Source organism: Hyperolius riggenbachi, chromosome 3, assembly GCF_040937935.1.
Source record: "Hyperolius riggenbachi isolate aHypRig1 chromosome 3, aHypRig1.pri, whole genome shotgun sequence".
NCBI lineage: Eukaryota > Metazoa > Chordata > Amphibia > Anura > Hyperoliidae > Hyperolius > Hyperolius riggenbachi.
The window spans coordinates 513315881-513342065 of NC_090648.1; the positions used below are offsets into that span (position 1 = coordinate 513315881).

Consider the following 26185-nt stretch of genomic DNA (forward strand, 5'->3'; position numbering starts at 1 on the left):
ACATGTATAGGGTTAATTAGCAGGTGATTGGCAGATTCCTTATTCTTAAGAATCTCCATACCTGTAGCAAGTGTTGAACTGTAGTGTATGCAAACTTCCCTTGGTTCACAAATAAGTTGATTTGTTCAATACTCTGTAATATCTCATCATAATCATTACTCAGATAATTCTTTTAAACAAAAATCTTTATTTTCCTAGCCAGGGGAGGAAAGTTCATTAGTAGTTTCATAAGTCCCATTTAACTCCCCTGAAAGACAATTGCATTCATTATCTGTTAATGGCAGAATCTCATTATAGGTCTCAGTCGCTAAGGATAACGATTCTGCAGATTGGACACGTTTCTTAGAACGTTTGCGTTTTGCTTTGACCTTGCGGTTTTTTTGGTGATTTTATTCAAAGCTGCAGGAAAATTATCAGTAACACTTTCTGCTTGCTGCTCATTCTTGCCAAGCAATTGAAGGAGCAGCTGATTGGCCTGCTGCCAGGAGTTCATTTAGAGGAAAAGGCAATGGATCTATGCGCAACCAGTTATGAAATCACAAACGCTAGAAATTCCAGTGGTCTCTCTTTCAAATCGGAATGATTGAGAACATCAAATGCCCACTGGAATAATTCCCCTTTAAACAAAATATAACTTAGTTGAGTGCCCAGGTTGAAACAGGAGTCGCTTGGAGATCAGGATTGGTCAGGAACCTGGCACATTCAGAGAAAAACTCATTTTCTGTTTCAGAGCTAAGTTCTTCAAATTTCTTAAAGGAACAGGAACCATAATTAACAGTGTCATACTTTCTGGAATCCCCCCCACAATGGGGATTGGTAATGGGGTTTTCATAATGTGAGGCTTGGTGGTGTATTTCTCCACAGTCAGCATGCAACGCATGAGCTGGCGTGGAGGAGGTACACACACTAGCACCAGGAAACAGGCTATCCCTAGTATAGTGGAGGGGAGGACTGACTCCAATAGGAGATTGTGGCGCACAGAGCCGGTGCAGATCTGACAGCCACAAACAATGCTTTCGTTATAACGTCTCAGCGCAAAGTAGCGCTGAGCGCATAAACCAGAACTGAGGAGATCAGGACAGGTAGACAGAATGAACGCTTGCTAGCTAGCGGCTACTTAGCGACAGCAAGCGTCCAAAACCAGACAGACTGGAATGAGGCAGCCAATTGCGATGCGGCGATGGCGTGCCTCACAAAGACAGGGACAGGATAGACAGGAAATAGCAGGATCGAGATAGATGAACGTAACACAGATAAATATACAATAAGTATGTTTTCCTAGCGTATTACAATTACAGCTATCAATGAAACTATTTGTAACGTCTGACTAACATATGTATATATCGGCAATGAACCGATATATGACATAAGCTGGAACACTGACTTAGACTGGGAGGCAATACAGGGAACAGGACTCAGAAGGATTCGCTATCTCTTCGCAGAGATGAACGCAATCCACAAACAGTAACAGAACAGGATTCAGAAGGATTCGTTATCTCTTCGCAGAGATGAACGCAATCCACAAGCAGAACCAGGAGCAGGGTAACTACCTCAGCACACGGGTGGGTCACGGTACGCGCACCCTACCAAAACGTGCTGGGAAAGCTGACTAACTGCACACAGGATATAAACAGTTCGTGTACGTAATACATCAGCGACACTGATGTATTAACGTAACACAAATACAAGGAAAATAATAAACGTGCTGGTATGCATATATATTGGCAATGAACCAATATATGATGCAAAGACCAGCAAAGTATCTTTATAACAAGAAACACGATCGGGGGCTAAAGCGACAGCAAGGCAGGCTTAAGCTGAAGCTATGAAAACCCAAGGAAACCCTGCAGGAAGCAGATCTTTATACTGAAGTCATCCAATGGGAGCAGACATGCAGATTCCACACAGGTGAATGATAATCAGTCACAAGCTGACAGCAGGGAAAGACAGACAAAGCTATGCAACTTGCATGGAAATAGATCAGAACTGCCTGAGCTGCAGCACTACTACTTCCAGTAATAGCTGCTGCAGCAGCGATCATTACAGTAACCATATGTAAACATTCTCAAACAGGCTTTTGAGCAGAGCAGGCCTACAGTTGTACTTGGCTAGTTGGCTGGCATGCTTTAATCCTCATTTGCTAGCAAGCTGCTCCTGTGTGGACAGATCACAGACAAATCATTCCAGCCTTCACTCAGCGGGCACAGTGATTCCCCGGGAAGGGGGTGGGGCAGTACCTCAGTGTAGCACCTCCCATGCTTACAACTGGTCAATGAGATGCTAATAATTCTGAGCTGATGCAAATTTTATGTAAATTTATCTGGCCTGGAAATCATCCGGTGAAAGCAGCAGCCAAATGAAATAGCAGTAAAAACTTATATTCATAGTAAACTAACTACAGCCTGTTCCAATTACACTATGACCAGATGGTTATTGATCCCCCTCTCCCTTTGAAGCGTTTACACAATGATGTAAGCCTGTTGCCTTGGTGATGTTTGCTGCGGGAGGGAAAGTAAGCTGTGACAGGAGGGAGGGAAAAATTACACTGGCGCTGGGTTGAAAAAAAGAAAAAGAAAGGGGCAGAAGTGATGTTACTTTTGGCATCACAGAGAAACAGAAAAGATGGAAACCAGCGGAAATATTTTCTTTTTTTGCATATCACATTTCTCCTAAACCCCGTAAGTGAACACTAAAAACAACAGAATGGGTAAACTATACAGGTTTATAATTTGTTAACTCCACAGATTTTTTTCTGTATGTGTTTTAAAGAGGCATTGCAAGGACATGCTGTAGAACGTAATACATTATTTATGATAACCAATTTTACCTTTATTATCCTGGTTACAACTTCAGAAACACTTTCTATATTTATAAGTTGCTGTTTATTTCTATGTAACCTGACCCCCAAGTGATGGTTTTACCCCTAGGCTATTTAGTTATTCAGCCTTCACTTTCTGTGTTAAATGTAAAGGGAACCGGGGGAGTGAGAGAGATATGGAGGGCTGTCATCTTCATTTAACCACTTCACCACCCCCGTGCTAAATTTCTCCGTCCCTCTGCGCACCGCTTCACCCCCAGGGACGGAGAAAGGCGCACTTGTTTGTTTACTGGCTGGGAGTGGGCGGGGACCTCGCACGCACATTCCAGCACAGCCCGCACAGCAGGTGACTAATTGGACTTTAGGAACAAGCGTTTCCTAAATCCAAGTAGACTTGCCCGATTGCGAATAGAATGAAGACGCTTCTGTTTGAAGCCGTCTTCATTCATAACAAAGTAACGTAAACCGCGCACACACAAACCCGGGCTCTGCAGTTCAGTGATTGGTTATGGGGACCCCAGTCCCCACCCCAATAACCAATCACATTACAGTAATAAGGAAATGGAAGCAGCGCTGAAAGGTAAACATCGCGCTGGTGTTTCAGGGGTAAAACCCCTCAGTTGTGAAGTGGTTAATTTTAAGCAATAACAGTTGCCTGGCTGTCCCGCTGATCCTCTGCCTTTAGTATGTTTACCCATAGACCCTGAACAAGCATGCAGCAGATCAGGTGTTCTGACTTAGAGACGAAAAAAGTATAATAGATTTATACATACCTGGGGTTTCCTCCAGCCACATCAGCATGGATCGCTCTGACGCCCGCCATTCTCCGCCGCCTCTATCGCCGGTACCGGGTGTCGTCACTTCCGCTGGACGTGGCCAGTTGTACGCATGCACAGGGACTCCCGCTGTTTGCAGGCGCCTGCTTTAAATTGCTTGTAAAACGTTTTTTAGGGTAAATGAGGCATGTAGCATCATGTTTTTTTAAAGGGAAACACTTATTGATGATGTGGTCTCTGTCTCTCTCTCTCTCTCTCCCTCTCCCTCCCCCTCTCTCTCCCCTCTCCCCCCCTCTCTCTCTCTCCCTCTCTCTCTCTCCCCCCCTCTCTCTCTCCCCCCCTCTCTCTCTCTCCCTCTCTCTCTCTCTCTCTCCCTCCATCTCTCTCTCTCCCCCTCTTTCTCTCTCCTCTCTCTCTCTCTCTCTCTCTCTCTCTCTCTCTCTCTCTCTCTCTCTCTCTCTCTCTCTCTCTCCCCCCTCTCTCTCTCTCTCTCTCTCTCTCTCTCTGTCTGTCCTCTCTCTCTCTCCCTCTCCCCCCCCCCCTCTCTCTCTCCCTCCCCTCCCTCTCTCTCTCCCTCCCCTCTCTCTCTCTCTCTCCCTCTCCCCCCCTCTCTCCCCCCCTCTCTCTCTCCCCTCTCTCTCTCCCCTCTCTCTCTCTCTCCCTCCCTCTCCTCCCCCCCTCCCCCCCCTCTCTCTCCCTCTCCCCCCCTCTCTCTCCCCTCTCTCTCCCCTCTCTCTCTCTCTCTCCTCCCCCCCTCCCCCCCTCTCTCTCCCCTTCCCCCCTCTCTCTCTCTCTCTCCCCCCCTTCTCTCTCCCCCCCCCCCCCCCCTCTCTCTCTCTCTCTCTCTCTCCCTGAATGCCTTCGAAAGGAATTTTTGCCATTGAAGGTGAAATTTAGCTTCTGCTCGGATTTCTGAGCTAACTATCCGATCGATTTCGGATTTTAGATCGGAAATCCTAGTTTGCTCGCATAGTCTATTTTTTGGATTTTAAAAAATATCCGAATTACTATTCAGAGTTCGGATAGTGAAAAAGTTCGAATTAGTAACTCGGATATCCGAAATCTTGCTGAGCACCACTGAAATCGAGGTGAGGAAAGATGTTACAATGGGCAAACACTGACTAAATAATCTATAAATGAATATTGTAAGAAATAAGCAATTTTATTCATTATATTATTTTCACTACAGGTCCTCTTTCATTCCTTTTCCGCTCTGATTGACCATTACTGGTTGTGGTTCAATTACAGACCATTTTGTTGGTGTGAATGGATGGAGCTGATAGGTCAGAGAAACACTCCGAGCATCTCTCGATGTCGATAATGAAGAGAACTCATGAGTGGCACTTTTCACACATGATACCGGAGATCTATTATCAGGGAGAGAAACGAGTAACAAAGAGATATGAGAATGTTGGAGCGCCAGTAACAGAAGCCAATTCAGCCTACAACACCTCTGTGATCGCCTGTCCTGTCAAGACGCGAGAAAGTCATTTACAAGAACCTCAGTCCAGCTGTTACCAATGCCAGCAGGGCGAGCTGAATCCTCACAGAGGACGGGAAGAGGCCCTGGCCTGGGGGGAATGCAAAGCATTGTGGGAAATAATGTACAGATCTATACAGGAAAATGCTGTATAGCAAATGCTGATCTGTATGGAGATCACCTCCTCGTTGCTAAGCCAACTCCCCTCACCTGAAGGGCAAACAATTACATTGGACTGGCCATCTGAAGACAAGCCGAAAGAAAGGGTAGTCACAAAAGACTTCTGTCAAAAGCATCAATGGGTACTTGAAGTGACACACATAAATGGATTAATAAGAAATGGGGCACCTAGGCAACATAGCAGCTTTTGCCCACCACTGATGGTTACCTGGCTTTTTTTTTAGTAAGATTTGCTGGGGGCTACAATCCACCAGCCCCTAGACTCTCTCCAGGCCCTAGGTGATTGCCTAGGTTTGCTTTGTGGCATATCCAGCTTTGGTGACACATGACATGATAAGATAAACACGGGTTTATATAGTACTAGTCCTACTAAGAAATTGTCTTCTGTTTTTCAGTACAAGTGTTAAAAGTTAGATCTGTTATTTATGCAAATCAGCAGTAAGGGACTCACCTGTCAGTGGTTCCAGCGTCAGAGGGGATGGCTCACACGGCGGAGTTCAGCCACGAGCTTCCTCTTCCGACGCTCCTGACGTCATCCCCAGCACCCCTGTGGCGGGCAGTGAACATGCAAGTCCCATCCATCGCTCTAGATGGGCGCGCGCGTCTCAGAGCCGATCTTATGCCCTGAGACGCTCGTAGCGTCAGCTGATAGTTTTGATCAGCTGACGCATAGGTAGGGATTCTAGTTCTGATTGGTTGATGTGAATGGCCGGCCACTGATTGGGTAGCTAAGTGTATTTTAGCTGGGCTGGCTCACTTGCTCACTGCCCATGATAGCAATCAGTACGCTGGTGCAGGGCATTCTGTCACTCTGTGATAGTATTGCTTGTTGCTTAGTCTAGTTAATGTTTGAGCTATATATATATATGCAGACACTGCCGATATATATATACTCCAGTTAGTCCAGTATTCTGATATATTGTGTATGACTTTTGCTACTCCTTGACCTTGATTCTGTCTCAACCCATTGCACCTCAGCCATCTGACCACTTGTGTATGACCCCCGCCTGTTAACGACCAAGCCTTTTGCCTCAGCCTATTGTACCGTAGCCATCTGATATTCCGTGTATGACCTCAGCCTGTTAAACGACTTAGCCTTTGTCTCAGCCTATTGTACCGCAGCCATCTGATCTCTCGTGTATGACCCTAGCTTACGTTTTTGACTACGATTTATCTAAACCTCAGTATATACGCCTCATACCTACCGTGATATCAGCCTTGTTGAACAGCTTGTCCAATTCAGCCTGGTTTACCAAAAAGTAAACAGAAGTCAGAACCATCTTATCTGACTGAGAAAAGGCGGCTGATGAGGTTTTGGAGCTGAACATTTCAAAGGGTTATTTCTCCTGCTTGTTTACAGAGGTTTCCCTGTATGTGGGTACGTATGTAACCTTTTTTAAGGTCGCAGGTTTGCTTTAAAATGTACCCAAGGCGAAACATGGGTTAAGAAAGACATACTTACCTAAGAAGAGAGAAAACTGTGGCGCCTATAGAGCAGGGGTGTCAAACTCAAAAACAAAGTTTGTCAAAATGTAACACTGGGGCCAAGTCATGGGCCAAACCTCAGTGTCTCCCTCCCCTATACAGTTCCCTGGTAAGTAACGGCCCTTCCCGTCCCCTATACAGTTCCCTAGTGTCTAGTGGCTCCTTTCCTATACATTTCCCTGCTGTCTAGTGGACCCCTTCCCTCCCTGTACAGTTCCCTGGTGTCCAGTGGACCCCTTCCCTCCCCTGTACAGTTCCCTGGTGACTAGTGCCCCCCCTCACACCCCTAAACAGTTCCCTGGTGTCTAGTGTCTCCCCTCCCTTCACTATACAGTTCTCTGGTATGTAACGGCCTTTCCTGTCCCCTATACAGTTCCCTAGTGTCTAGTGGCTCTTTCCCTATACATTTCCCTGTTGTCCAGTGGACCCCTTCCCTCCCTGGTACATTTCCCTGATATCCAGTGGACCCCTTCCCTCCCCTGTACAGTTCCCTGGTGTCCAGTGGACCCCTTCCCTCCCTGGTACATTTCCCTGTTGTCCAGTAGACCCCTTCACTCCCTGGTACATTTTCCTGATGTCCAGTGGACCCCTTCCCTCCCCTGTACAGTTCCCTGGTGTCCAGTGGACCCCTTCCCTCCCTGGTTCATTTCCCTGTTGTCCAGTGGACCCCTTTTCTCCCTGGTACATTTCCCTGATGTCCAGTGGACCAGTTCCCTCCCCTGTACAGTTCCCTGGTGACTAGTGCCCCCCCCTCACACCCCTAAACAGTTCCCTGGTGACTAGTGTCTCCCCTCCCTTCACTATACAGTTCTCTGGTATGTAACGGCCTTTCCCGTCCCCTATACAGTTCCCTAGTGTCTAGTGGCTCCTTCCCTATACATTTCCCTGTTGTCCAGTGTACCCCTTCCCTCCCTGGTACATTTCCCTGATGTCCAGTGGACCCCTTCCCTCCCCTGTACAGTTCCCTGGTGTCTAGTGCCCCCTCCCTCACACCCCTAAACTGTTCCCTGGTGTCTAGTGTCCCCCCTCCCTTCACTATACAGTTTCCTAGTATCTGGTGCTTTCCCCATCCCTCCTCACCCCTTCCCTGGTGGTCTAGAGTAGTTGGCCAAACACAATGTAAAGTGGAAAAACCCAAGGCTAGGTTTGGCCTGTGGGCCAGAGGTTGACATATACGCTATAGAGGTTCCCATGCCATCCGAATTCGACAAGGGCTTGTTGGTTTGAAGATTAGGGTCGCGTTCCTCTTCAGGCATGGGTGTGGCCATACTGCACCTGTGCCCAGAAAAGCCGGGCCGCCTGGATCTTCCAGAGGGTCCCGTCAAGTGGCGGCAGTGATGAGGAGGACACCAGAAACCTCTACAGTGACCAGAGGCTTCCCTCCTCTTCTGAACATTTGTCTTTTTTTAGTTTTTTTTCGTTTCCCTTTAAGAACTTGCAAAAAAGGGTTTTTTCTCAGAAATCTCTATGTCCTTCAAGCTGTACTCCTGGCTGGGAGTGTAATGTGACATTAATGACAAGCTGGTCGGCTCGTTGTACGCGGGGTTCTCAGCTTCACGCTGCTCTCCTGGAGTATTTAGCAGAATCCGACCTTCTCGCTATCAGTGTGTGCGCGGCTAATTTCCTCAGTCACCTTCCTTCTGGAGGCTGTGGAAACTGCTGACGCCTCACTCTGCTATCGACAAGAAGGTGCATTAGGTTAATTTAATTATCCAATCGTCCCTTCTCATTACATTTGGTTCAATAACCTGTAAACAGAGGCATGATCCAGTCATGCGGCAGAGGTCGCTTTTACTCAAATTACCTGTCCGATTGCCTTTTACTGCAGTGTTATGTGAGCCCCCGGCGACCCGCGTGTGTGAATGGGAAATGTGGCCTGTGCTGCGTCAGAATCTGAGGCCCCTCCTTCTTACTGCAGTGTTATGTGTGCCCCGGCGACCCGTGTGTGTGAATGGGAAATGTGGCCTGTGCTGCGTCAGAATCTGAGGCCCCTCCTTCTTACTGCAGTGTTATGTGAGCCCCGGCGACCCGCGTGTGTGAATGGGAAATGTGGCCTGTGCTGCGTCAGAATCTGAGGCCCCTCCTTCTTACTGCAGTGTTATGTGTGCCCCGGCGACCCGCGTGTGTGAATGGGAAATGTGGCCTGTGCTGCGTCAGAATCTGCGGCCCCTCCTTACTGCAGTGTTATGTGAGCCCCGACGACCGACGTGTGTGAATGGGAAATGTGGCCTGTGCTGCGTCAGAATCTGTGACCCCTCCTTCTTACTGCAGTGTTATGTGCGCCCCCGGCGACCCGTGTGTGTGAATGGGAAATGTGGCCTGTGCTGCGTCAGAATCTGCGGCCCCTCCTTACTGCAGTGTTATGTGAGCCCCCGGCGACCCGTGTGTGTGAATGGGAAATGTGGCCTGTGCTGCGTCAGAATCTGAGGCCCCTCCTTCTTACTGCAGTGTTATGTGAGCCCCCGGCGACCTGCGTGTGTGAATGGGAAATGTGGCCTGTGCTGCGTCAGAATCTGCGGCCCCTCCTTACTGCAGTGTTATGTGAGCCCCCGGCGACCCGTGTGTGTGAATGGGAAATGTGGCCTGTGCTGCGTCAGAATCTGAGGCCCCTCCTTCTTATTGCAGTGTTATGTGAGCCCCGGCGACCCGTGTGTGTGAATGGGAAATGTGGCCTGTGCTGCGTCAGAACCAGAGGCCCCTCCTTTTACTGCAGTGTTATGTGAGCCCCCGGCGACCCGTGTGTGTGTATGGGAAATGTGGCCTGTGCTGCGTCAGAATCTGCTGCCCTCCTTCTTAATGCAGTGTTATGTGCCCCCGGGGACCCGTGTGTGTGAATGGGAAATGTGGCCTGTGCTGCGTCAGAATCTGTGGCCCCTCCTTCTTACTGCAGTGTTATGTGCGCCCCGGCGACCCACGTGTGTGAATGGGAAATGTGGCCTGTGCTGCATCAGAATCTGTGGCCCTTCCTTCTTACTGCAGTGTTATGTGTGCCCCAGTGATCCGCATGTGTGAATGGGAAATGTGGCCTGTGCTGCGTCAGAATCTGCTGCCTCTCCTTCTTACTGCAGTGTTATGTGCACCCCGACGACCCGCGTGTGTGAATGGGAAATGTGGCCTGTGCTGCGTCAGAATCTGTGGCCCCTCCTTCTTACTGCAGTGTTATGTGCACCCCGGCGACCGACATGTGTGAATGGGAAATGTGGCCTGTGCTGCGTCAGAATCTGCGGCCCCTCCTTCTTACTGCAGTGTTATGTGCGCCCCCGGCGACCGACGTGTGTGAATGGGAAATGTGGCCTGTGCTGCGTCAGAATCTGAGGCCCCTCCTTCTTACTGCAGTGTTATGTGTGCCCCAGTGATCCGCATGTGTGAATGGGAAATGTGGCTTGTGCTGCGTCAGAATCTGAAGCCCCTACTTCTTACTGCAGTGTTATGTGAGCCCCGACGACCCGCTTGTGTGAATGGGAAATGTGGCCTGTGCTGCGTCAGAATCTGAGGCCCCTCCTTCTTACTGCAGTGTTATGTGTGCCCCAGTGATCCGCATGTGTGAATGGGAAATGTGGCCTGTGCTGCGGCAGAATCCGAGGCCCCTCCTTCTTACTGCAGTGTTATGTGCACCCCACGTGTGTGAATGGGAAATGTGGCCTGTGCTGCGTCAGAATCTGTGACCCCTCCTTCTTACTGCAGTGTTATGTGCGCCCCCGGCGACCCGTGTGTGTGAATGGGAAATGTGGCCTGTGCTGCGTCAGAATCTGCGGCCCCTCCTTACTGCAGTGTTATGTGAGCCCCCGGCGACCCGTGTGTGTGAATGGGAAATGTGGCCTGTGCTGCGTCAGAATCTGAGGCCCCTCCTTCTTACTGCAGTGTTATGTGAGCCCCCGGCGACCTGCGTGTGTGAATGGGAAATGTGGCCTGTGCTGCGTCAGAATCTGCGGCCCCTCCTTACTGCAGTGTTATGTGAGCCCCCGGCGACCCGTGTGTGTGAATGGGAAATGTGGCCTGTGCTGCGTCAGAATCTGAGGCCCCTCCTTCTTATTGCAGTGTTATGTGAGCCCCGGCGACCCGTGTGTGTGAATGGGAAATGTGGCCTGTGCTGCGTCAGAACCAGAGGCCCCTCCTTTTACTGCAGTGTTATGTGAGCCCCCGGCGACCCGTGTGTGTGTATGGGAAATGTGGCCTGTGCTGCGTCAGAATCTGCTGCCCTCCTTCTTAATGCAGTGTTATGTGCCCCCGGGGACCCGTGTGTGTGAATGGGAAATGTGGCCTGTGCTGCGTCAGAATCTGTGGCCCCTCCTTCTTACTGCAGTGTTATGTGCGCCCCGGCGACCCACGTGTGTGAATGGGAAATGTGGCCTGTGCTGCATCAGAATCTGTGGCCCTTCCTTCTTACTGCAGTGTTATGTGTGCCCCAGTGATCCGCATGTGTGAATGGGAAATGTGGCCTGTGCTGCGTCAGAATCTGCTGCCTCTCCTTCTTACTGCAGTGTTATGTGCACCCCGACGACCCGCGTGTGTGAATGGGAAATGTGGCCTGTGCTGCGTCAGAATCTGTGGCCCCTCCTTCTTACTGCAGTGTTATGTGCACCCCGGCGACCGACATGTGTGAATGGGAAATGTGGCCTGTGCTGCGTCAGAATCTGCGGCCCCTCCTTCTTACTGCAGTGTTATGTGCGCCCCCGGCGACCGACGTGTGTGAATGGGAAATGTGGCCTGTGCTGCGTCAGAATCTGAGGCCCCTCCTTCTTACTGCAGTGTTATGTGTGCCCCAGTGATCCGCATGTGTGAATGGGAAATGTGGCTTGTGCTGCGTCAGAATCTGAAGCCCCTACTTCTTACTGCAGTGTTATGTGAGCCCCGACGACCCGCTTGTGTGAATGGGAAATGTGGCCTGTGCTGCGTCAGAATCTGAGGCCCCTCCTTCTTACTGCAGTGTTATGTGTGCCCCAGTGATCCGCATGTGTGAATGGGAAATGTGGCCTGTGCTGCGGCAGAATCCGAGGCCCCTCCTTCTTACTGCAGTGTTATGTGCACCCCACGTGTGTGAATGGGAAATGTGGCCTGTGGTGCGTCAGAATCTGTTCTTGTTTAAGAAAAAAAAACCTCTGTTTCACTACTAGCTAGTGCAAGAAGTTTTGTATCAGGATGATACCATTTATTGGCTAATGTAAAAGAATAAGAGTAAGCAAGCTTCTGAGTGTAAAGCCTTCATCGGGCTTCAACTCTACTGCTACTACTAATCTGTCTCTAATCTGCTAATTACGATTACGTGAAATTTTGCATACATTTTCGCAATTACTCCCATATGTAATTACAATTTGTAAATTCAATTGATTTCATGTAATCATTCGTAATCTTGCATAATTTTAATTTAACTCCGTACCGACTTTAGCGTTGAATGGAAAATCAATTTGAAAAAAGTAAAGGAAAAATGTTTTTTAAACTGAGAAAAATTACAGTTTAAAAAAACATTTTTCTTTGCATATTTAAAATCAATTTTCTCAAATACTACAAGGTCTTTTTGAATTTTTTTTTTGGCTTATACCCATTATTCCCCTTAACATATGCAGCAATTTTGCTATTCACAGCTAAAGTCAGCACAAAATTACACAAAAATGATGCAAAATTACAAATGATTACAATTACAGACAAAATGAAATTTCGCAGTACGATTTTGCATCGTAATTGCGAAGTTCAATGTCATATTACGTCTATGTGAAATGTGTGCTCAACACTACTACTAACTTTCCATGTAATTTTGCACCAGCTATAAATACATTATAACACTTTTCTCTAAGAAAGAAAACGGTACATTTAGCCTTCGATGTAGTGGCTGCCCTCCCTGTAGCATCCCAGTAGAGATGCTCGTTCATTTAGCGGTCTATGGGCAGATCGACAAAGAGACAGATCTCTCTCTCTGTTCAAATCTGATCAGATTGTGATCTGTTGCCTACCCATACACCAGCAGAACTCCACCACCTGCCTGCCTGATCCTCCCCCCCCCCCCCCCCATGTGTTTATTTCCCCCCTGGTGCCTATGCAGGGTAAAATCTCACCTGGCCCGTTGCTGCGACTCCCAGCCTGCTTCGCTGTTTCCCCCCCAAGTGCTACCACATGGCACGTGTATGATGTCACACACATGTATGATGTCACACACCTGGTGCCACACAGAGGTTAAGGCACATGAGGCCAGGAGTCGTGGCAGTTGGACAGGTGAAATTTTATACTGCACGGGCGGGGGGGTCGTGGGGTTGGTTGGGGGAGAATTTAAGGGGGACGATGGTAGCATTTTACACCTGGGTGAATACATACACACCACAAACACCCGCACACCACACACCCACACATCACACACACTTAAAGAGAAACTCCGACCAAGAATTGAACTTTATCCCAATCAGTAGCTGATACCCCCTTTTACATGAGAAATCTATTCCTTGTCACAAACAGACCATCAGGGGGCGCTGTATGACTGATACTGTGGTGAAACCCCTCCCACAAGAGGCTCTGAGTACGTACTCTTGGCAGTTTCCTTTCTGTGAACCTTGTTGCATTGTGGGAAATAGCTGTTTACAGCTATTTCCAACTGCCAAAACAGCAAGCAGCAGCTACATCACTTGCCAGCAGTAAAAATGTCACCTTGTGATAAATGTCAGAATGTAAATCAGGGAGAGGAAATATTTTACAATGGGCAAACCCTAACTTAATCATTTATACATAATTATTGTAAAAATGAAGCACTTTTTTTATTTTATTATTTTAACTGGAGTTCCTCTTTAAAAACAAGTGGTTTCCATGGATACACACATGGATATTACATATAATTTTGCCTTTTTAAAGTACCCTTGACGTCTCTTTAAAATCGCATACTTTTAATATTTCTTTTTAGCTGTGCTGTGACATCAATCACAGCACCTTCCTCCCCTTTTAGCCCCCCTACGCAGTACTTCCTCCTCTCTGCCCGTCATCAGGAACGCCCCCTGCACTCGCACCTATTCCTTCCTATCTGCACAGTGCACTGCAGAGCTGCACTGTGTGCGGGCTTGAGGTAATTTAGCTCAGAAAGATAGTATACTAATACAGCTATTAGTACACTATCGTTGTCAGCTCAATTACCTCAGGACCACACCCAGCGCACTGTGGCTATAGGAACTAATAGCAGTGAGTGGAGGCGGAGTTCCTGAGGATGGGCAGAGAGGAGGAAGGACTGACACTTCCTCCCCGCCCATCAGCCAGCTCTGCATCACGGCTGAGCAGAGGAGGGGACAGAGGGGGCGCTAATGATTGTGCTGTGACTCTTATGTCCCAGCACAGCTGATAAAAAGAAAAACATTAAATCATTTTATTTATAAATGAGGTCAGGGTACTTTAAAACAAGGTACTATTTGTTAATAATTCAGTTTGAAGTTAGCAACTGTGCTTTCCCACAATGCATCACTCCCAAATATGCAAATGTCACAAACCGATGAACTCACCAGGCAACTGCTGCTGATCCCCCAGCATCCTCCAGTCCTCTGACTTATGCTCATAGATTCCTCTGCTATGTTTCTCTGATCAGTTCTGTCGGGATTGAGGCGTCGCCTCTGAACGATGGTCTGGACGTTCCTCATCCTATCAGGGTTACTTACCCTCCTTTTCCATCGGTCATCTGGTGAGTTTCTACGCTTAGGGGAATTCCATATTTCTGTGTGTTAGCAGGACTCCAACCAGCAGCCATATTTCTGCTATAGGGGGGATTCAGAATAAATTCACTCTGTTTTTGTAAAATCTTTAACTTTTGGGCAGCACAGTGGCATAGCGGTTAGCGCTCTCGCCTTGCAGCGCTGGGTCCCCGGTTTGAATCCCAGCCAGGTTACATCTGCAAGGAGTTTGTATGTTCTCCCCGTGTCTGTGTGGGTTTCCTCCGGGCACTCCGGTTTCCTCCCACATGCCAATTGCCAAAAAAAATACAGATAAGTTAATTGGCTTCCCCTAAATTGGCCCTAGACTACGATACATACATAGACTTATAACTTTGGCAGGGATTAAACTGTGAGCCCCTCTGAGGGACAATTAGTGTCAGAACAATATACTCTGTACAACGCTGCGTAAGATGTCGGTGCTATATAAGTACTAAATAATAATAATATTAACTTGACACCCAAAGGTGCAGAATAAAAGGGCTTAGAAGCAGTTTTTTGAAAATGGGGGAGTGGTCTCTCAGATGTAGGTGGGGTGAGTTGGATTGTAGGTGGGGCTTAAAACAACCTTGAAGCAAGAAAAATAAAGGGACTTAGATACTCACCTGAGGAAAGGGAAGGTTCTGGATTACACAGAGCCTCCCCGGGCCCCACTCTCCCTGTCCCTGTTCCAGTGCTGTTCCTGCAGTGAAATTATTCAGCCTGCAAGTCAAATACCTCTTTGGCCCTCCTCCTGGGGCTGTCTTCAGAAGTCATCTGGGACACGAGTATTACTGAATACAAGCGGATCCGTCCTGTGCATGTGCAGTACAGTTGCACCTGTATGTGGAAGCACTCCGAAGCCTTCCGAGGACCCTGAGGGCGCAACTTTTGAACAGGGGACAGGGAGTGAGAACCAGAAAGCCTTTATGGGATCCAGGTTAGAGTCTTGTGTTTTAGGTCACTTCAGGTTTGCTTTACTACTGTCTAAAGCAGAGGGCTTTATTGTGGGAAAAAGCTTCACACTGTACCCCATTCCAGGGGGTTGGGAGTTGCCATGCGATTGGCTGCATAGCGGCTACACTGAAGAGTAAGCGAAGAGGACCTGTCCCGCCACTGACATGAGGTCCAGTATGAGGCTTCGTTGATTTGCTACTCTTCAATATCTGGGGGGGGGTTCAGTGCACACATAGCACCGTGTGGGTGCCAAATTTTGCAGGGAAGGGGTAGTTAGGTAGTTAGGGGTAGCTAGGTTACACCCTGACTACCATGCTTGCCCATCACCTATACAGGCTGTGCTTCCACTTTGTAGTGCTTCAGAGTCAGGCCTGGGTTATCATTTAGGCAGTGTAGGCACATGCCTAGGGGCGGTTCCAAACACTGGGTGATAATGCTACAAGCAATAGAACAGTTGCTGAGCAACAGTTACCATACTGCTGTATGTAACCTATGCAATTCACTGTTATTACATGAGATACTATACATGATGAAATCAGAGGCACTTTATTCCACAGTGTTGGCATGAATAGTACAGTAAAATAAATTGCATTTTATGCATGTCTCAGTCTGTGGTACAATATGTTGGACTTGCTGACTGTCCAGCCAAATAATAAGCTGAAGTGTGTTTTCCTCTTGTTCCAGGTGTGCAGATCACCAACATCAAGCTATATGCTGTGGCTGACACAGTGAAGGTTACGAAGGGGTCCAAACTGGAGATCCCATGCATGTACTTTGTGGATAAGCCAATAGGAAAAGATAACAAGCTGCAGCTGGAATGGTTATGGACCCCTGGGATAGGCGGCAAATTCCTACCCATCATCCAGTATGATGACTCCAGGAGACCAAGAGTAAAGTACCACAATGGAAGGGCTCATCTGTATTTGTCCAACTTGCACACTGGGAAATGCTCCTTGGTCATAGACCAGGCCACCAACAATGACCACGGCGTGTATGAGATTCAGCTCAGCCTAGACGGTGAGCAGTATCTGCCCTCTCCAATGGTCCAAGTCCAAGTCTTGGACATAAGCGAAACAGGTAGGCCTTAGAGAATGCAAAATATCTGAAAATCGTACCAGGGAAACAAAGTATACAAAATGTGGTCCTTTGGACGCCCCTTCTTATGTACTCGATGATAAAGTGTACTTTATTAACAATGAAAACATTTGTCGACACTGTTGGTGTTTGTCATCCAACAGATAACATACAGTACACATGTCTTCGCTGATCTCCCACCTCCCCTTAATATCGACAGCCAGGGAGGGGTGTAGCTATCTCACACACGTGTAGTGGTAACTCGGTTATATGCAGCTGTCTAGGTGGGTAACCAAAAAAGTGCCAGGATGGCTATGAGCCAGGTATACAATTGTCTCTGAAGCCAAACCCCTGTCACTCAGGAACACTGTGATACCAACTAGACTACCCTGCTAAGACTAGACTGTGGAAAACATAAGGATGCAAATATATACAGTGACATGATGGACCTCAACATGTTTCACCCCAAAGGGCTTTGTCAGGAGGTGAATAATGTGTACAGTGCATAGACAAATACAATATTTACAACATCCCCCCCTCCAAACTTCACAGCAGTATATCAGCCCCTGCTAGAGTTGGCCTTAGAGAATGGAAAGATAACATTTGGCTGTTGTGCGGTTATCATAAAATATAGGACCAAAGTAGCCCCGGGCTTTCCCAAGTAACAGCTAATAAGTTAGGTGAAACTTGGTCAACTTTTCCAGCTTCTTCAGTTTTTCTCTTAACCAGACTTCTTTCTCTGTGTGTTTCATGTAGAGATGCCGACTCCAAAGACTACTAGAAGTAACACACCAGACTTGTTCGGTATGATAGACGAGGATGTGACCACCACTATTACCACTTCAGGCATTGAGGGTGCTAAAGAAAACCAAAATGCTCAGATGACAAAAGGCAAGTCCTTCAGGGCTCTCGTTAACGGACCCAAAGGGCCAGAAAGGCAGCAGCTAAATCTGGAAAACATAAACCCCCAGATCAGGCGGCTCCTGAACCATCTTCAGGACCTGAAAAGATCTGGGAAGCTACTTTCCATGAAGGTCGCTGGAGGAATCATCCTATTGATGATAATTATGGGCGGCATAGGAGGATGGATCGTCAAGTAAGTTCCTCCAGTAAATTCAGCACACCGTGGGTCCTGTCCAAGTTACTTTTTTCTCATAGGAGATAATTTTTTTTCTTGTGTTTAAAAAAACTTTTCAACTCTCTGTTATTAGGAAAGTACCAAAAAGCACAGCCTAAATTATTCGGAGTATTCCCGGCTCACTGACATTTACAATGTGGGAATATCACGTAGGAGAAAAAGTGGACTGGATCCGACCCCATGACTCCATCTAGCCGCTTCCAGCCTTCCCCACCATTTTCACTGATATATATATGGATCCATCTGAAAATGGCGCCTGCGAATAATGGCGCACGGTGTTGCCGCTAATCCGTTTGTCGCTTATCGTTATTTAGCGTTAACACACAGAACCCTCTCTGTACCTATCCCTAACCCCTAAACCCCCCCTGGTGGTGCCTAACCCTAACCACCCCCCTGGTGGTGCCAAACCCTAACCACCCCCCCTGGTGGTGCCAAACCCTAAGACCCCCCCTGGTGGTGGCTAACTCTAACCTCCCCCCTGGTGTTGCCTAACCCTAACCCCCCCCCCCTGGTGGTGCCTAACCCTAACCATCCCCCTGGTGTTGCCTAACCCTAACCCCCCCTGGTGGTGCCTAACCCTAACCAACCCCCTGGTGCTGCCTAACCCTAACCCCCCCCCCCCTGGTGGTGCCTAACCCTAACCAACCCCCTGGTGGTGCCTAACCCTAACCACCCCCCTGGTGGTGCCTAACCCTAACCACCCCCCTGGTGGTGCCTAACCCTAAGACCCCCCTGGTGGTGCCTAACCCTAACCTTGACAGTGTTACATTAAATCCATTCACCGTTTTGCAGTTAAATAACGTCTGCAGTTTGGCTTATGTAGGGCGCTATTGATAAATAACGTTACTGTGCACAATAACGTCTGCTGTTTGGCATATGAACGGCACCATTGATAAGCAACGTTACTGTGTGCCGTTTTTCTTCTTTTTTCCCTGTGCGCCATTATTATGCAGTACTAACGATAAATAGCAATAAGCGTATCTTTTTAATGCGGCGCCATTTCTATGCATAGGCGCTGTGCGCCATTATTCACTGATCCGATATATTTATATATATATATATTTTTTTTATAAAGGACGTATAACTAAGCACTCACACGGTAGGGATGGATATCATATAGATATACACATTTCAAACAACATGTAGTGTCCTTTAACCACTTCCCAACTGAGGGGTTTTACCCCCTGACCACCAGAGGAATTTTCACCTTTCAGTGCTCCTTCCATTCATTCGTCTATAACTTTATCATTACTTATCACAATGAAATGAACTATATCTTGTTTTTTTTCACCACCAATTAGGCTTTCTTTAGGTGGGACATTATGCCAAGAATAATTTTATTCTAAATGTGTTTTAATGGGAAAATAGGAAAAAATGTGGGAAAAAATTTATTATTTTTCAGTTTTCGGCCTTTATAGTTTTTAAATAATGCATGCTACTGTAATTAAAACCCATTAAATGTATATGCCTATTTATCCCGGTTATAAAACCGTTTAAATTATGTCCCTATCACAATGTTTGCCGCCAATATTTTAGTTGGAAATAAAGGTGCATTTTTTTCAGTTTTGCGTCCATCCCTAATTACAAGCCCATAGTTTATAAAGTAACAGTGTTGTACCCTCTTGACATAAATATTTAAAAAGTTCAGTCCCTAAGGTAACTATTTATGTATTTTTTTAAATTGTAAATTTTTTATTTTTTTTTTAATTACAAAAAAAAAATAAATTGGGGAGTGTGGGAGGTAAGGAGTTAATTTTTTGTGTAAAACAAGTTTATTTGTGTGTAAAAAATGGTTAGGGTGTAGTTTTACTATTTGGCCACAAGATGGCAACATTACCAATTTGTTTCATGCGACCTGCAAGCGTCCTTCCGGACGCTTGCAGGAAGTAGAAAGAGGCTGGGACTTTGTTATTTTTTCACAATGATCGCGCTGCTCCGCCGAGCGGCAGCAGATCATTGCGGGGCTTAGATCAACGAACGGGAATGGATTGTCCCGTTCGTTGATCTCTGGGCGAGCGGGCGGCGGCGTGTTTACTAGCGGCGGGCGGCGTGTTTACTAGCGGCGGCGCGGACAGCGGCGGGAGTGCGCAAAGTACGGATTTCTCCGTCCCTGGGGGTGAAAGGATGGAAAAAGGGGCAGAGAAATCCGTACGCGCGGGGGTAAAGTGGTTAAATCAATACATCATAGAATCCATCGTACAGATAAATATAGGTAACAAATAACCGATTCACACAGTATAATTATGCAAAAAAAACCAGATGGGTTCTCTAGGCAAGGCAGGTGCTTTCAACGCTGAGCGCATGAGCTGGGCACCACTATAGCCCTAATGCTATAGTGCCAGGGCCGGATTTACCATAAGGCACTGTAGGCATGAGCCTACAGGCGCCCGATGATGGAAAGGCAGCTCACTCCCTCCCCCCGAGCACCTCCCACCTTCCCTAGGCAGAGCCCTGATGAGAGTGTAAATGAGATGTTACTCGCCCTGCTCTCAGAATTCTACTGACAAGATCTCCCTTCAGTCAATGGTAACTCTAGCTACTTAATTCTGAGGTTCTTCTAGACACCTAAGACTTGGGGGCACCTCTAGCTACTTAATACTGAGGGTACTCCTGGCTACCTAATACTAAGGGGCACCTGTAGCTACCTATGACAGGCAAGGGAAGTAAGGGAGAAGGGACAGCTGGGACAGCCAGCACACTTGCGTGCAGCTTGGTGGGGTTTGCAGGATCATGGAGGGCGGAGTCTAGGGTGTCGGGGCATCTGTGCCTATAGGCTCCTGTGAGGTAAATCCGGGTCTGTGTGCAGCGCTTCTTGTAATTGTTCTCTTACCAATAGCGGCGGCTGCTATGGGGGACCCAGGTGAGGGAGGGGGGGGGTCCGACCACCCCTCCCCGCCACTGTGCCCAATACCGCCTTCCTGCCCGCTACCCCCTCCAGCTCAGCAGCAAGTGTAGGACTGATAGGCACAGATGTCCTGGCACCCTAGACTTCACCCTTCATGAGCCTACAAACACCCGTCGAACTGTACCCCAAGTGTGTTGGCTGTCCCAGCTGTCCCTTCTCCCTTACTTCCCTTGCCTGTCATAGGTAGCTACAGGTGCCCCTTAGTATTAGGTAGCCAGAGGTGCCCCTTAGTATTAGGTAGCCAGAGGTGCCCCTTAGTATTAGGTAGCCAGAGGTGCCCCTTAGTATTAGGTAGCCAGAGCTATCCTCAGTATTAGGTAGCTAGTGGTGCTCCTGACTGAAGCGAGGAGATCTCGTCAATGGAATGCTGAGAGCTTCTCATTTACACTCTGCCTGGGACTCTGCATAGGGAAGGAGGGAGGGAGGCACTGGGCAGGGGAGTGATCCACCTTTCTATTATCAGGTGCCTGTAGGCACGTGCCTATATTGCCTTATGGTAAATCCGGCCCTGACCGCACATGACGATCTTTGCCTGGCACTGGCAGTGGCACTTTCTATACTTAGTATGGCAAGCCCCACACTCCCTCTATCATCACCCTCTCTGTTCCCATCCATGCCCCGTGCCACCCCCTTCTGTAGCACAGTACTGTGCCCCCCCCCCCCCCCCACTGGCTCACAAGGCAGGGCACCTACAGCACCCCCGGCCACCCATGCACAGTCCCCCTGCTGCACTGTTAGCCCCAGCACTTCTCTGTACTTACTGACATCTGTGCACTTACTGACTTCTGTGCACTTACTGACATCTCTGCACTTACTGACATCTCTGTACTTACTGACTTCTGTGTACTTACTGACATCTCTGCACTTACTGACTTCTGTGCACTTACTAACTTCTCTGTACTTACTGACTTCTCTGTACTTACTGTCTTCTGTGCACTTACTGACTTCTCTGCACTTACTGACTTCTGTGCACTTACTAACTTCTGTGCACTTACTAACTTCTCTGTACTTACTGACTTCTCTGTACTTACTGACTTCTGTGCATTACTGACTTCTGTGCACTTACTGACTTCTCTGTACTTACTGACTTATCTGTACTTACTGACTTCTGTGCACTTACTGACTTCTGTGCACTTACTAACTTCTGTGCACTTACTAACTTCTCTGTACTTACTGACATCTCTGCACTTACTGACTTCTGTGCACTTACTAACTTCTCTGTACTTACTGACTTCTCTGTACTTACTGACTTCTGTGCACTTACTGACTTCTCTGCACTTACTGACTTCTGTGCACTTACTAACTTCTGTGCACTTACTAACTTCTCTGTACTTACTGACTTCTCTGTACTTACTGACTTCTGTGCATTACTGACTTCTGTGCACTTACTGACTTCTCTGTACTTACTGACTTCTCTGTACTTACTGACTTCTGTGCACTTACTGACTTCTGTGCACTTACTAACTTCTGTGCACTTACTGACTTCTCTGTACTTACTGACATCTCTGCACTTACTGACTTCTGTGCACTTACTGACTTCTGTGCACTTGCTGACTTCTGTGCACTTACTGACTTCTCTGTACTTACTGACTTCTCTGTACTTACTGACTTCTCTGTACTTACTGACATCTTTGCACTTACTGACTTCTGTGCACTTACTGACATCTCTGCACTTACTGACTTCTGTGCATTTACTGACTTCTCTGTATTTACTGACTTCTGTGCACTTACTGACTTCTGTGCACTTACTGACTTCTGTGCACTTACTAACTTCTCTGTACTTACTGACATCTCTGCACTTACTGACTTCTGTGCACTTACTGACTTCTGTGCACTTACTGACTTCTGTGCACTTACTGACTTCTCTGTACTTACTGACATCTCTGCACTTACTGACTTCTGTGCATTTACTGACTTCTCTGTATTTACTGACTTCTGTGCACTTACTGACTTCTGTGCACTTACTGACATCTCTGTACTTACTGACTTCTGTGCACTTACTGACTTCTGTGCACTTACTGACTTCTCTGCACTTACTGACTTCTGTGCACTTACTGACTTCTCTGCACTTACTGACTTCTGTGCACTTACTGACTTCTGTGCACTTACTGACTTCTCTGTACTTACTGACATCTCTGCACTTACTGACTTCTGTGCACTTACTGACATCTCTGCACTTACTGACTTCTGTGCATTTACTGACTTCTCTGTATTTACTGACTTCTGTGCACTTACTGACTTCTGTGCACTTACTGACTTCTGTGCACTTACTAACTTCTGTGCACTTACTGACATCTCTGTACTTACTGACTTCTGTGCACTTACTGACTTCTCTGTACTTACTGACTTCTGTGCATTTACTGACTTCTCTGTATTTACTGATTTCTGTGCACTTACTGACTTCTGTGCACTTACTGACTTCTCTGCACTTACTGACTTCTCTGCTCTTACTGACTTTTCTGTATTTACAGCTATAAATACTTCAAGCTTCGAAGAGAAGTGAATGAAATCAGAGATATGGAAGATGTTGTGATTGGCAACAAGCCGGTTCCACCACATGTTACAAATCTATACTGAAAACTGCAGCAACAACAACAACCACCTTAAACAATCGGCTGCGATTTATTAAAGTGAAGTCCAACAATAATGAACTGATTGAGTTGTTATCTGTTACAGGGAACTGCTGTGTTTTATTATTTGCCGACAATGTCACATTCCAATGAAACCCACAAACCACATGAATGGTGACCAGAGTTGCCTGTACATTTTTTCCAAAGTCCTTTTCGCATCGAAAATCCTATTTTTGATTCGAGAAAATTTTTGCGAAAAAGTGCTGGAATTTTTGCATCCCGTGTCTTTTGTGAAAACGTGAAATACTGTATTTTTTTTACTGTGAAAACGCAGAAAACTGATTATTTTACTGCGAAAAGATGATATTTTTACAGCCACTACATCCACCAAAAACACAAAAAATAACAAAACTTATTTTTGATGGAATTTTTGCTCGAAAAACAAATTTTATATTATTTTCGCAAAAAAATAATGTCAATGGAAACTTTTCATTTTCACTCATCACTGACGATGACTATAAAATTGCAGCGGACAGACACACCCAACCTGGTTTCGTAAAAAAAGGAACTGCAAGGCATCTGGAAAGTAGAGGAACGGATTGTGGCGGCACTGGCTGACTTGGGCGTTGTTTTCATGCTGATAGTTAACATATTGTTAATATGGTATTGCCAATATGTAACGATTGACCCCTATCCTCACACTAAGCTTCCCTCCTAATGGCTAGACTAAGTACTCTGTTGGAGGCGCCGTATCTAATAACAAGTATGTGTATCTAGAAGTATATAGATCTTACCTCCTTAAAGACAACCTGTAACTTTAAAATCCTCCCCTGGGGGGTACTCACCTGTGGTGGGGGAAGCCTCCAGATCCTATTGAGACTTCCCCCATCCTCCTCGGTCCCATGGCGGCGATAAAGCTCCCTGAACAGCAGGATGTAAATAATTACCTTCCCGGCTCCAGAGAAGTATCAGCTCTCCGCACGGAGATAGGCGGAAATAGCCGATCTGTCGGCCCGCTCTACTGCACAGTAGTGGTGCTCAGCAGAGCTCGAATATTCGAGTAGCTCGAATATTCGAGCTCTTTTCCAGCTATTCGAGCTCGGTATTCGAGCTCCGAATAGCTGTAGCTATTCGAATGGGCTATTCGAGTACACTCGAATAGCCCATTCACTATTCGAGCTATTCGAGCAAACGGCGCTATTCGAGCTCGGTGCCGAGCTCGAATAGCGTCATAGCCCAGATTGATGTCCTTAGAGCCAATCAGAGGGCTCCCAGGCCCTCTGACGGCAGCCAATCACAGAGGGGGACCCTGGCCAGCCCCTACCCTATAAATAGCGGCCGCCATGTTCCGTTTCTCCGTGCTTGCCTGAGACTTGTGCAGAGAGAGAGTTGCTCCTTTGTGCTTTGGCTTAGCAAGAGCTCTATTGTGGTCATTTACCTAGCGTTTTTGCTCACATACACCTCCTATACACACCTATATTGTTGTTAGTTAGTTAGACATTGTATTTTAGTTAGTAGCTTTTGTGTTACATAGAGACAGGCCAGCTGCTGCAGGCTTACAGCTTTAGGCCTCAGGGCCTTGCCTGTGTGGGCAGCTGTCCTCCTGTCCTCTGTTTATTTCTCTCTATTCTATACCAGTATTTCTGCTGTCCTTTACTACTGATTGTATTAGTATTGTAGTTATATACTGTAACTGTACTAGGACACTCACTGTCACTGTTCATAGGCTACTAGCTGCTCCTGCGTGTGTGCACTCACTTTCTGTGTACACACTACACACACTCTATTTCCTTCTGATAACTGATTGATTATTGTAATTGATTATTGTAATTAGTTAGTTTTACTTACTGTTACTACTTACTGTACTAGGAGTCTAGGACACTAAGTCACTGTTCATAGGCTACTAGCTCCTGCGTGTGTGCACTCACTGTCTGTGTACACACTACACACACTCTATTTCCTTCTGATAACTGATTGATTATTGTAATTAGTTAGTTGTTTGTACTTACTGTTACTACTTACTCTTACTGTACTAGGAGTCTAGGACACTCAGTCACTGTTCATAGGCTACTAGCTCCTGCGTGTGTGCACTCACTGTCTGTGTACACACACTACACACACTCTATTTCCTTCTGATAACTGATTGCTTATTGTAATTAGTTAGTTGTACTTACTGTTACTACTTACTCTTACTGTACTAGGAGTCTAGGACACTCAGTCACTGTTCATAGTCTACTAGCTCCTGCGTGTGTGCACTCACTGTCTGTGTACACACACTACACACACTCTATTTCCTTCTGATAACTGATTGATTATTGTAATTAGTTAGTTGTTTGTACTTACTGTTACTACTTACTCTTACTGTACTAGGAGTCTAGGACACTCAGTCACTGTTCATAGGCTACTAGCTCCTGCGTGTGTGCACTCACTTTCTGTGTACACACTACACACACTCTATTTCCTTCTGATAACTGATTGATTATTGTAATTGATTATTGTAATTAGTTAGTTGTACTTACTGTTACTACTTACTGTACTAGGAGTCTAGGACACTCAGTCACTGTTCATAGGCTACTAGCTCCTGCGTGTGTGCACTCACTGTCTGTGTACACACTACACACACTCTATTTCCTTCTGATAACTGATTGCTTATTGTAATTAGTTAGTTGTACTTACTGTTACTACTTACTCTTACTGTACTAGGAGTCTAGGACACTCAGTCACTGTTCATAGGCTACTAGCTCCTGCGTGTGTGCACTCACTGTCTGTGTACACACACTACACACACTCTATTTCCTTCTGATAACTGATTGCTTATTGTAATTAGTTGTACTTACTGTTACTACTTACTCTTACTGTACTAGGAGTCTAGAACACTCAGTCACTGTTCATAGGCTACTAGCTCCTGCGTGTGTGCACTCACTGTCTGTGTACACACACTACACACAGTCACACACTCTATTTCCTTCTGATAACTGATTGATTATTGTAATTAGTTAGTTGTACTTACTGTTACTACTTACTCTTACTGTACTAGGAGTCTAGGACACTCAGTCACCGTTCATAGGCTACTAGCTCCTGCGTGTGTGCACTCACTGTCTGTGTACACACACTACACACACTCTATTTCCTTCTGATTACTGATTGATT

The 26185-nt window shown here is 46.7% G+C and overlaps 2 protein-coding genes across 4 annotated transcripts in view; one reads left to right on the forward strand and one right to left on the reverse strand.

Annotated features, from left to right (window-relative positions):
* GLRA1 (glycine receptor alpha 1) overlaps positions 1–26185 on the reverse strand; it is a 284975-nt gene that overhangs the window by 45627 nt on the left and 213163 nt on the right. The gene's annotated exons all lie outside the window — the stretch shown is intronic.
* The window catches only part of LOC137561789 (uncharacterized), a 37382-nt gene continuing 25301 nt past the window's right edge, over positions 14105–26185 (forward strand). Inside the window, exons 1-4 of one of the 3 annotated variants that reach the window (XM_068273144.1) lie at positions 14116–14384; positions 16033–16425; positions 17179–17518; positions 22937–23112. In XM_068273144.1, the coding sequence (XP_068129245.1) occupies positions 14324–14384; positions 16033–16425; positions 17179–17518; positions 22937–23042 (900 nt within the window). In that variant the 5' untranslated portion in view covers positions 14116–14323 and the 3' untranslated portion in view covers positions 23043–23112. Of the gene's footprint in view, positions 14385–16032; positions 16426–17178; positions 17519–22936; positions 23113–26185 lie in introns of those variants that run through there. The other 2 variants (XM_068273146.1, XM_068273145.1) reach the window with 2 other exon arrangements.